The following is a 12,335-nucleotide window of genomic DNA, read 5'->3' on the forward strand; positions in this document are numbered from 1 at the left end:
TTCCGCTACCCTAGTAGCCGCTTCCTGCATGCGGTGCAAGCCTCACCTATTGAGGGGAACCCTACAATTCTTCACCCGATAGCGGGGGTCGAGAAATTCGCATCCGCTATCATCGCAGACTCGTCTGAGCCTCTGATTTAGATCTTCCGCCCTGCTCCAAACAAAAGGGTCGCGACTTACTCCGGTCAAGATGCTGAAAATAGTCAAATGATCAGACAGCTTGTACACTGCCTAAGCGAATACGATTGAACTGTCAGTGTGCGACTCACAACCTGCCCTCACAGTTCTTTATCCAACAGAGTTTTATCTGCCAGGAAGGTTTTACTACAACGCTATAAAAACTGAATATCCTCTAGATCATAAACCGTGGCTAAAATTAAGAAAACTGGAATACAAGCTGCCAAGAACTAAGAAATCCAGTTCTAGGAACAGGAGAAATTAATTTTCCATTATTCTCTGTGTCTTGACCCAATAACCGTAATTGTAGACAAAAAATTTCAGCTAAGTTTATTAACAATTGAACCATTATCTGACTACATTTTCTGTTAGTTCCTGTTAATAATTAATTTCGTCCCAAACATCTTCCCATCTGCTAAATTTCGTCTACATCACAAATGCGAATGTTAATTAGCAATAATCGTATTTTCGAATTGCATGCAAGTGATTTCCCTTCTATTGTTTCATTGAAATAAAATCTTTTACGTCCAAGTTGTAACAATCTTTTTCGTAGCCAGTAATTCTCCAAATAATGAAACTGGTCAAATTTGTTAGACTACCTTCATTACTTGTGTCGTCTGCATCTTTCAAAAATAGCTTTACCCCTACATCCACTCTCTGCAAAGGACTGTGAGGCGCACAGCAAAGGGTACTTCCCTTTACCTCACACAGTTGGATTTATTCTCATTTCAGTCGCTTACACAGTGTGGGAAGAATGATTGCTTAAATGCCTTCATGCGCACTATAATCAGTCTAGTCCTGTCTTCGCAGTCCCTGTGGATGACATACGAAAAGGGTTCCTCACTTAATACTGATTCTTGAAACAATGGAAGAAAGCTCTCATGGTATGAGTGACGTCTGTGTTCAGACATCTACCAGTCCAGGTTCTTCAACATTATTGTGAAAAATAGGCTCAATACCCAAGTTTTTCTTGTTTGGTTTAGGGCCTACGCAATTGAGCAATTTTCTAGTATGAGTCGCTGCAGTTCGAAGTAAGCCATCTGCTTTACTTTCAACAGATTCTTAACCTATTTATATGAGTTGGCTGATACGAATTGCGACTCATTGACATCATTGATATTCTAGTCATACGATATTACGCCTCTTTGAAGTGAACAGTTTTACGTTTTTGAACTTTTAAATCAAGTTGCCAGTCCTTGTATCACTTTTAAAATTCATCAAGACTTGACTGAATATTTGTACAGCTTTCCTTCCAGATGGTACTTCACTACAGATAACTGCATCATCTGCCGAATGTTTGAGCTTACTATTAATATTGTCTGTGAGGTCACTGATTTAAAATGTGGAAAGCAAGGGTCTAAACACGCTTCTCTGGGCACACTTGAAATTACTTCTGCGTCTGCTGATGACAATCGATCAAATTTAACACGCTGTGCTCCCTAAAGAACGTAACCTCAGTCCAGTCACAAATTTCGTTTAATACTACATATAATCGATTTTCGTTAATCAGCATTGGTGAGATACGCGGTCAAATGCTTTTTGGAACTAAAGAATCAGTGCACCTGCTGACTGTCAATGTTAAAATCCTCAACGGTTGTAAAAACTACTTATTTCTTAAAAGGAAAGCCGTAACCAGTTTCAGGACGTATGTACCACATTCAGGAGCATATTAATATGTGGGTCCACAAGGATGCATAACTAAGGTTAAAATGGGCAAAAAAATGTTGAAATAGTGCATCCTTGCATGTCATGTACCAGGCGTACACTATTTTAACATATTTTGACCTATTTTCATCTTAGTTATGCATCCTAGTGGACTCACATTTTGATATGAACCTGAAGATGGGACATACATCCTGAAACTGTGTAGTGATTTGCTTTATAGAAATACATATTTTTTTACAACTGTAGCGGATTTTATCATTGACAGTTAATAACAGTTGTGGTTGTCTGAAGAAGAGAAATGTGTACTTTCTGCTGATCACCTCTAAAGTCAGCTGTTATTTAAAGCCAAAAGCATGTTAACGATGATAACAAAGTATGTTATAACAAATCTGATAAGAGAGAGAAGGCATAAAGCTACTCGTCAAATCTATCACTTTACAAGAAGACTAGAGGAAAGGAACGTAAAAACTTTAACAACTCATCATCAACAAGGACACTGTGGCAGACAGGGCCAGTTTGAGAAACATTTTTCCACATGAGCGACTTTTCATTTGCCTGCCCGTCCCCCTCCACCCTTTTTCCTTCATACTCTTTCACCAACATCAATTTTTGCTGCCAATTGTGATACTGTATAGAAATCCTGCACTCGGGTGCCCCTCTCAGCTTGGCTCCCCAAGAGGCAACTTGTGTCTCCTGGGCCTTCATCCGACCCTGTGGGCAGGACGCTAATTCGGATGGTAGGGCGTGGAAAGGAGTCAGCAGTACCAGCGCTGAAAGTCCTACACTGGCTTCCGCCAAAAATGATTCACGGAAACCATGGAAAGTCTAAATGTGCATTCTCGAATGGGGAATTAAAACCCCACTCCAGAGTGTTCAGATACCGACCTCTCATTTAGTTTAAAAAGTTGTTAAAAACAACATACATCTACAATACACAACTCTGAAGGTTTGTCATACACTAGGCCTCATGTTTTCAGCAACAAATCAGTACTAAAAGTTCTGTTCTCACTGTAACTCACGCGGGAGCTATTATTGTGGCTCACCGGTAATCGGTATTTAACATGTATCAGTTGGTTTCTTTCTAGGAATATTTAAACTTTGTGTCTAATTTGATTGAGTTCTCTCGCTATGGTCTAGCAACAATTTCTTGTATTCCGCAGAAAATAGTTGAGGAACATGTCTGATTGAGAAACATGTTTGATTGAGTTCTCTCGCTGTGGTCTAGCAACAATTTCCTGTCTTTCTCAGAAAGGGATTGAGGATCATGTCTGAAAAAAAGACATCAATCTAATTATTTATTGATGGACTACGATTTTCAAAAGTTTATCATGGTCTGTTAGCTATTACTCTATGTGCTCGCGATATTTAGAAATTATGATTTACATTCCCGACCAAGAATAAGCTGCTGCAACTATTCCAGTTTACGTATTGTGTTGCAAGAATAAGTTCTTAGTAGTCTTTGGCACTAATGTTGTGTTCATAGATCACATTTAACATGATCTACGATTGTGCACAATACTTTTCTTGAAGATCTTTGGTTTGTTCAATGTTTACAAGTGTGAAAACTTAAGTCAGTCGAAAGTGGAATATATCTTTTGTGATGGCATGACAATAATATGATGATAAGCGTTCTTTTCTGTGTTTGTGTTTACAATTTTCTGTAGAATGTTTTCCGATATGAAAATTCCAATCTGCCGCTACAATTTCTGGAAATAACATGCAGTGTCACGTACCAGACTTCAGAAAAACTTAGGCACTCAGAAACATTGTAATGGAAGGAGACGAAGAAGGTGTTTATAGATTGGAAGGGATCACTGAAGAAGTAGGTGGTTTAGTTGTAAAGAAGAAACCGGTTAATGATGACGGCGTATTTAAAACACCAGCTCCGAAGAAGTCACTTCTTGGATTGGATAAGTTAGCAGGTAAAAGTTACAATTTTTCTGATTGTTTGTTCCAGAGTTAGATGTAATAACTTGTTATCTTCCAGTATAATAAATGTTGAAGTAGCGCCCAGTAAGGTCTTTTACTTGTTGTACTATACGACAGTCGTTGCTGTGTACGATTCCAAACTGATTTGAGTAATTCGTGATATATGGAGCCGTACACAAAGGAAAAAAAATGTACAGTTTTCTGCCGGTGCTGACAAATTGCTTGGAATATAAATTTTGGTATAGAATTTGGTTACTTGGACAATTAAGGATGTAAAATTTACAATAAGCACATTTTTGTGTAGTCCCTGATTAATAAGTTGGAGCAACCAGTGAACGCAACTGCTTCAGCAGTTATCCATAAAATCAGACGGACGACATAATTGTCCATATGCTTGTATAATTTATTTTACGTTGTACAACTCAAGATTAAGAGTTGCGTCCAGCTTTGTGGTAAGTTCATTAATGTGACACACTGCACACCAGATAAAGTGTTGAGGTTGTGCCCTTAATCTGGTATTTTTTCACATATGTAAACAGTTTACCTAAGTTTCCAGTTTAAACGTGTGATCTGTGAAGAATGTTGTTTTCAGGCAGTTCTAACATACCAGAAGCCTTGTTTCACACAACATTTGGATTATACATCTTTCCCAAAGAGAAATAATTAATGTGATTGAAGACTTTTGAGAAATACTCCCACAGCCCCTAATGGTAAACGTATTTAAATACTTCCAGCAATACGCAGAAAGGAGAAACAAGAGGCAGAGCAAAATGATGCAAAGAAGGTTAAGCATCTGTCTGACAAATCTGAAGGTGATGAAAAAAGAGTGGATGATAATGGTCACAGAAAGCACAAACGAAAATCTAAAGACAGGTGAGATGCATGTTTACCTGGGCTTATTATCAAAATACTTAATCCAAAGAATCTTCATAATATACCATAATTTTTGATATGAGGTATTTTGCTCCCTAAATAAAATGTGTACGAAAGGTATGGCAACAGACATAGAAATGAGCAAAATCAGACACAGATGCTAACTTTGGAAGCAGTAAGTATTCTTCCCATCAGCAAAAGAAACCAAATATTTGAAGCGAGTAGATCTCTTCAGTGAGTATATGGGGAAAATCACCATTGACCTCCGATCTTTGGAGATACAGCTGGACAGGATACAGTGCATGAAAAATTTCTATTTGTTCTTTTCTGTGTCTGTTGCTGTTTGCTTAATAGAATATTTCTCTTTATTTAATTCAGTTTTTGTTTTTAGTATTATTATTGAACTTAATTATTTGCACATTCCTTGAACAAGGAATGTGCACATAGTATCTTGCAGTTATGTGCCTCATGCCAGTTAATTTATAAAAATTATATAGTGTTTCAGTGTAGATGGTTCATGCTAACCATTAACATGAGTATCTTGTAATTAATTAAGCTGTTTACAAGTTCCACGTGTTGTAATTGCGACCTCACACTATGATGCGGAAAAAGTATTAGCCTATTATAATGTGCTTTCCCATTGAAAAAAAATATGTCAGCAAGCTGACCATTGACAGAATTGTGTTAAGCTAATTTTTATTTGTGTGTGTGTTTTTTTTCTAAAAACAGTGATTTATACTTTACTAGTTCAATTACATATTCCTCCCCCCCCCCCCCATCCCCACCCCCCCTGCTCTCCCTCCCTAAAATAAAACCACACATAGAAAAACCGGGTCAACGGAAGTGTCCGATTCCACCCATCGGCTTTGAGCCGCGACGTAAGGCTGTTGTGGTGTGTGGTGTCACGAAGGTGCGGAATTTAGTTTGTGGGAGTGGCGTGTTTGTAGGTGTTGTTTTGATGTGATCGGTGGTGCTCTCTTGTGGTATGTTTATGTGTTGTGTGTTAAGTGATGTTTTTGGTTTAGTTTGTGTTTGTGGCGTGCTTATAGGTGGCGTATTGTTGCGGTCGGTGGTTCTCTCTAGTGGTGTGTTTATTTTTTGTTTGTCCCCACCCAAAAGCCCCCAGTTTCCCCCACTTGTCCCGTTAGTTTCATTATATTTTTGGGGAATATGTGTAGGATGGGTTTTCGATATATTTTTGTGTTTGTTGTTATGTTTATATAATGACGTCATACTCGCAATATGCTAATTGTTGTGAATGGTTGTTTCCGCCATATTGGTGACATCTTTGGTCAAAGCAGACGGGTGGAATCAGACGTTTCTGTTAACCTGAAAAGGGTTTACAATTCAAATATTTTCTCTGAATTAGGAGAAGTTGTCAAGCAGATATGATTTCAGTTTGTATATGGAGTTCATTGTACTATCTAGTAAATTCTTTAAATCACCGGGTTGGTGGTCAAAGATATTTTCTGACTGAATACCACACAAAAGCTGGGTAAGGAAGAATGTAAGCCAGATCTCCTTCTGTATTTATGAAAGTTAACTGTTGTTTTTGAACTGTAATTGATTGTTGAGAAGTGAATAAATTTATTGAGGCTTTTGTCAGCATAACCAGTAGTTTAAAAGACCGTCTGCAAGAAGCTGTAGATTAGGCACTGCATATTACCATTATTACTCACTGCTGTGTTACAAACAGCCTTTTTCACCGAAAACCTACTCGTTTGACAGTCTTATTGTTGTGCCTGTTTGTGGCTTAGCATCCCTGTTAGATGGTGTAGTAATCTATCCTATTCACAATATAATTTTTAAAATTGATTGGCTAATACTGGCTTCACCTGTCTGCCAATTGTTCTAATTATCGCATAATGTGCTCCATTCTGAGACAGAATAACATTTAAGCAATGAATAGTGTGATTTAGACTGAATAGTTGTGTACCACAGTTCCAAGAGTGTGAGCTTACATTGTGTTTTCAACATTTTTTGAACAGTGGGTATTTTGTGTTGAAAGTAATGAAGAATGCGGTACAACCTATCAGCTTGGCCGGACCCAATGGTGCTAGCTATCAACGTAGTTTGTTATCACTACATAACCACTGTGCTGACTGACATACAATCATAGATATTTTAACTCAAACAGTATTGGGGTGCCACAATAAATGAAAGATTTGGTTGGAGAAGATCTTGCAGTTAACTCCTTCAGATATCTTAAAAACTTGGAAACATTGTTGGGAAAATGGTTCTCAGCAGACAAGAAAATACCGTTACAGAATGTGCAATGTATAGAAAGTAATACATTCTTGTGATTATACATTTGTCGGTTTTCCCAAATTTATAACCAGGCTATAGGCATTCAACCTAATGTAGACTACAGGCTATGAGTACTACATCCTTATGTATGTGTGTTGAATGTTCTCAGATTTTTATATAATTTGACAGAAACAAATATAAATATATGAAGTAGAGTAGGCCAAACTTTCTGATATTTTCGTTTCAAGAATCTGCTTAAGTTGCTGAGCTACAGCATTTACTCCATATATTCTGTTGTTTTGTGATATGTACACCTTCCCCACAGTAAGAGAGATTATTCATACCACTGATATATATTTTAGCATATGTATTTTCCATTACACTTGTCAGTCCTGTCTTTCACTCTGTTTCTGCATCACCTTCAGTGTGTAATACCTCTTCAGGCTATTTGTCTGTACTTTTGTATTAGCCTAATTTTATTTTATTCTCATTCTTAATTTAATTTAAATGAAATTATTGTATAGTTATTTTTTCCAAATGTTTAGTTTTGGTGTTTTACTGATTTATTCCCATGATATTTATTTACTATTTAACTTTTAACACTTTTTAATTACTTTACTACTCCACTACCGCTAATGACATTTGATCCGTGTTTGTACATCACTCTCAATGTGTAACATCATCTTATTTGACAGCAATGGCCAGTTGAAGTCTGATGATGGCCTTGTAAACCAAACACGGCTTAACAAAATAAATTAATTTTATAGAACATACACAATCTTGTGCTTTTCATTAATTATTATGTAAGATGATGTGTAATCTTTGGTTTGCGTTTCATGTTGTAACAAGTGCATGCCCAAAAACATTTAGTATCTTAATTTACTTAATTCCAGTCTGTCTGAAACTTTTGTTTTGATAGTTTTATTAGAGCCTATTGTGTATATATTTTCCAAAACAGAAAAGCAGTTTGCTGTTAGTACATTTCAGTAAAAGTCTAGAAACATATTGCTTCCCCCAAATTATATATTACAAAATTAGAGAAATCTGAGAATATGCACAACATTACCAGCGACATCTCTTCCTATAAACTATCTGCGGGTAGAATATGAAGGGGGAGTGCAGACTTTTATATTGCATCAGATTTTGCACTTTAATCTGCTGTGTGTGTCGTGTACATTTTCAGAGGAGTTCGCAGAAGCTACAGACAATTGAAATTATATAAGTAGCAAATAAGGTAAGAGAGAATGACTTTGAGAACTCATCAGCCAGATTCATTTTAAATTAGGAATAACTGCTGCATCCATGTGCAGTCTTGTTGGACAAATTGTGCTAAGATAAAATTGTTTTGCACTTTTGTTTGAATGTAATAACAAATTTAATTTGAGGCAATGAGCAATTCATTGCATGAGGCACTGAAAATATATCCTAATTTTCCTTTTGTGTTTTCAGTTGCTGAAAACCTAAGGTCCAAATAGCTTATATTTTATGGCTTTATTTATTACTGTTTGCTCTTTATTTTCAGTGTAAATTTATGCTGTGAAGCAACATCAGTAATTACCTCCTTAGAAATTAAAGTAGTCCACTAGTTTAGTATTTATGTAGCGTAGAATGGTTTGACGGGAAAGAAGTGTCACTAAGTCCATAAAAATTAATTTATTGACCATAAATTCATCGAAATAAGATGCTCTTGCATTAATACATTCTTTCTAGACGAGAATTTGATGTGCTGTAGGCATCCTGGAAGGCCTGAGTTTGAATGTCCTTTAAGGTATGCGAATAGTAGCTGTCACATTGTCAATGTTCTTGAAATGGCATTCTTTCAAGAGTGTCTTGTAGCACAGAAATAAAACAAGGCCAGGACTCAGTGCATTGTCTTGGTGAAGCATTCAAGAACCGCCAGTGTGTGGTTTGATGCCCGTGACCTCGTTTTCAGCTTTTTGAACACTTACACTTGTTTTTCATCAGTCTTCTGACTTGTTTGATACAGCCTGCCACGAATTCCTCCCCTGTGCCAACCTCTTCATCTCAGAGTAGCAATTGCAACCTACATCCTCAATTATTTGCTGGATGTATTCCAATCTTTGTCTTCTTTTGCAGTTTTTACCCTGTACAGCTCCCTCTAGTACCATGGAAGCTATTTCCTGGTGTCTTAACAGATGAGCTATCATCCTGTCCGTTCTTCTTGTGTTTTCCATAACCCATTCTTTGCCGATTCTTCAGAGAACCTCATTCCTTAAGGAGTGTACCTTATCAAACGAAACTGTGCAGTTCCAAAGTCATACATCTGTGATGTATCTGTAATTTAGATTATGGAGGGAGCCGTGCTGGGGTTGTCCATGCAGTTGGCCGGGGTGGAGTTGTAGTTAGCATATCTGTCTAGTCAACAGGAGACCTGGGTTTGAACCCCAGCCTTGGTGTAAATTTTCATTCGTCACTTCAGTCTGCTTGTGTACTCACCTTATCAGTCCACCTTATTTTCAACATTCATTCATAGTACCACATTACAAAAGCTTTGATCCTCTTCTGTTCCATTTTTTCCACAGTCCATGTTTCACTACCGTACCATGCTGTGCTCAAATGTACATTCTAAGAAATTTCTTCCTCAAATCAAGGTCTGTTTGATACTAGTAGACTTCTCTTGGCCCGGAATGCCTTCTTGCCAGTGCTACTCTGGTTTTTTTCTCGCCATTGCTCCATCGATCATGGGTTATATTGCTGCCTATTTTTTTTTTATAGGTAACAGAATTTAGTAACTTTATCTACTTTGTAACCAGCAATCCTAATATTAAGTTTCTCACTGTTTTCATTTCTGCTGTCTCCCATTACTTTCATCTTTCTTTGATTTATGCTCAATCCACATTCTGTACTCATTAGACTGCTTGTTCCATTCAACAGATCATGTAATTCTTCTTCATTCTCACTGAGGATAATAATGCTGTTGTCAAAGATTGTCAGTGATGTCCTTTCACTTTGAATTTTAACCTTGCTCTTGACCCTTTCTTTTATTTCTGTCATTGCTTCTTCACTGTGTATAATCATTGAAAAAGACACTGAGCGTTCCTTCTCTTCTCTTTTTTTTTTTTGTAATTACGTGGTGTGGCCACTCAGGGCTCTGTCTCTTCCTCTCAGGATGGCATCTGAAAGCCCATGACTCATCTCCCATTGTAACATTTTCCAAAAAAGGTAGCCTTGTTTTAAAAAAATTCCAGAAGTTCTTCACAAATTAGCATTCCATTGGACGTGTGGTCGTCAATCAAACTTTTTAGTACCAGTTTTGCTTTATCTTCAATTGTTCAGTTATAATTTCATGAACAACAGTTTTATGAATATTCAGTGTCTGAGCTACCAGATGAACACTCATTCTACTGGCTGTATACACGAGTCACACTGTCTTCAACTTTCGACATTTACGGGCACCCAGAGATATTTTTGTCATTGACGTCATCCCGACTTCGCAGAAACACCTTGTGCCACTGAAACACATGCTCTTTTGACAGCCATTCATTCCCAAATACCCGCCCAATCGTTGGAAATGTTGTGGCAGTGGGCTTTCCAAGTTTCATGTAGAATTTGATTGTGTACCATTCTTCAAGTGAATGATGCATCACGGCTGGAAACAGACCATTGACAAGTTTCATGTAGGGACGTGTCCTGACTCACCACAAGCTCAGATGAAATTGGGATTGGTCGCATTGGGAAGCTGACAATCCTCACCTGTTAGCTTGGGTGGGCAGTTCTGAGCAATAGGGGCATCGCAACAGAACTGGTGATGTAGGTAAAAGTGCAGTTATGATGTCCATGGCTGTTTCTTGCATGCCTACACTGGTAACAGTTCACGTGGTGAACTATGAGAACTGAGTAGGATGAATCATGAATCGCGTGTCGATAGCAGTCATAACGCTCATTCATAATTTCCTACAGTTCTTAAATAAATTTGGCTAATATTGTGTTCTATTAGGTTAGAGTTTTATGTTCTATTAGGTTAGAGTTTAACCACATCTTCCGAATTTCCAGCAAAACTGGAAATAATACGTAAAAGTATGTTATTGCAATGGCAAATGTGTATCTGAGGTTACTCTGCAATTCAGTCTATTATAGATATCATATTTTTGTGTTGACATTTGTTGGATTTGCCAACACACAAGCTAGTTGTCACTTTAAAATTACAGGTCAATCTGGCAGCACATTTAGGTTATTTCCAATTATCAAAGATATACAAAAATCACTAACTACACTTAAAACTTGTAATAACCAGATCAGTAAAAGGTATTGTGCCACTCTCGATATGAAATCAAACATAATCAATTCATATTTTCTGCTGAAAGAAATCATTAGATTTAGCGATTCTCATTGGCTACTGTATGCTATCACCCAGTTGGCTATGACCAATACCAATGATATGCCAACATCATAAGTGCTATTTAGCCAATGACATTAATTTCCAGACAAATTGTGTAAGTCTTCAGCCACCCCTTCCACCCCTCCTTCCCTCTCTCTCCCTCCTTTTCCCCTTTCCTCACCCTTTCCTTCATGGTGGTGTGATTGTCATGTGCAGCTTGTTAGAAGTTTCATGATTGTAATGGTTTCCAATTGTTTTACTGTTGCACTTTCATGGTAAATGTGGTTTCACTTAAATGTCGTGTTTCAGAAACACATTGGAACCACAGTTAACATTTAAAATTTCACATCTCTTTTTTTAGCTGTGGTATTAAGACTTACTTTAATATTTTAAAGGCACTATCGCCATGTTCAAGAAGAAACTCCAACATACACAGGAGGAATATCCGATGAAGCTCGCCAGAGATTAGTTGAAAGACTACAGAAAAACAAAGAGAGAGGTGTCCATGCATCTACAAAAGATAAACATAGAGAGAAACGAGCACATGATGACAGGCATAAACATTCTCATCACCATTATAAAGGTAACCAATAGAATACTTATGTGTATCAAATTTTATTTCATATTTCAAAGAGATAAAGTGAAGCACTTGTACAGCTCACATTGCAAGTGAACATAATTGTTTATATTTTTAAAAATTACTTATTACTTAGAAAGTCTGTCTTTTGGTATCTTTTTCTGTTTGCTGAGGTCTTAGTAAGACAATTTCCCCTGAATTACTGTTATGCAGAAAGAGATCGTGATAAAAGAAGTCATCACAATGAAAGGAGGAGCCGTGAACGAGATGTTGATAAAAGATCTGAGCGGGGATCTTCCCGTTCTGCTCACAGCTGGATTGAAACACCTCGTTTTCGAGATGAGCCTCTCACACCAGTCATAAAGATAAAGGATCCCACATCCAAGTAAGAATTATGTCTTATAATATCACATAGGTGGCATTCCATGTTCCCTTGGATATGTGGTATGGAAGGATTATTTAGTAAAAAGTCTCCTACAGATTTGTTTGATGACTTAATTTCATAGACAGTCTACATATTAGTAGGAA

The 12,335-nt window shown here is 37.3% G+C and overlaps 1 protein-coding gene across 1 annotated transcript in view; it reads left to right on the top strand.

The window, feature by feature from the left end:
- Nucleotides 1-3,393: 3,393 nt before the first annotated feature.
- The window catches only part of LOC126440349 (pre-mRNA-splicing factor ATP-dependent RNA helicase PRP16-like), a 183,608-nt gene continuing 174,666 nt past the window's right edge, over nucleotides 3,394-12,335 (top strand). Inside the window, exons 1-4 of the mRNA XM_050090637.1 lie at nucleotides 3,394-3,764; nucleotides 4,506-4,644; nucleotides 11,626-11,813; nucleotides 12,021-12,192. Of these exons, the coding sequence (XP_049946594.1) occupies nucleotides 3,614-3,764; nucleotides 4,506-4,644; nucleotides 11,626-11,813; nucleotides 12,021-12,192 (650 nt within the window). The 5' untranslated portion in view covers nucleotides 3,394-3,613. The remainder of the gene's footprint in view (nucleotides 3,765-4,505; nucleotides 4,645-11,625; nucleotides 11,814-12,020; nucleotides 12,193-12,335) is intronic.

The sequence above is a fragment of the Schistocerca serialis genome, unplaced genomic scaffold, assembly GCF_023864345.2.
Source record: "Schistocerca serialis cubense isolate TAMUIC-IGC-003099 unplaced genomic scaffold, iqSchSeri2.2 HiC_scaffold_1362, whole genome shotgun sequence".
NCBI lineage: Eukaryota > Metazoa > Arthropoda > Insecta > Orthoptera > Acrididae > Schistocerca > Schistocerca serialis.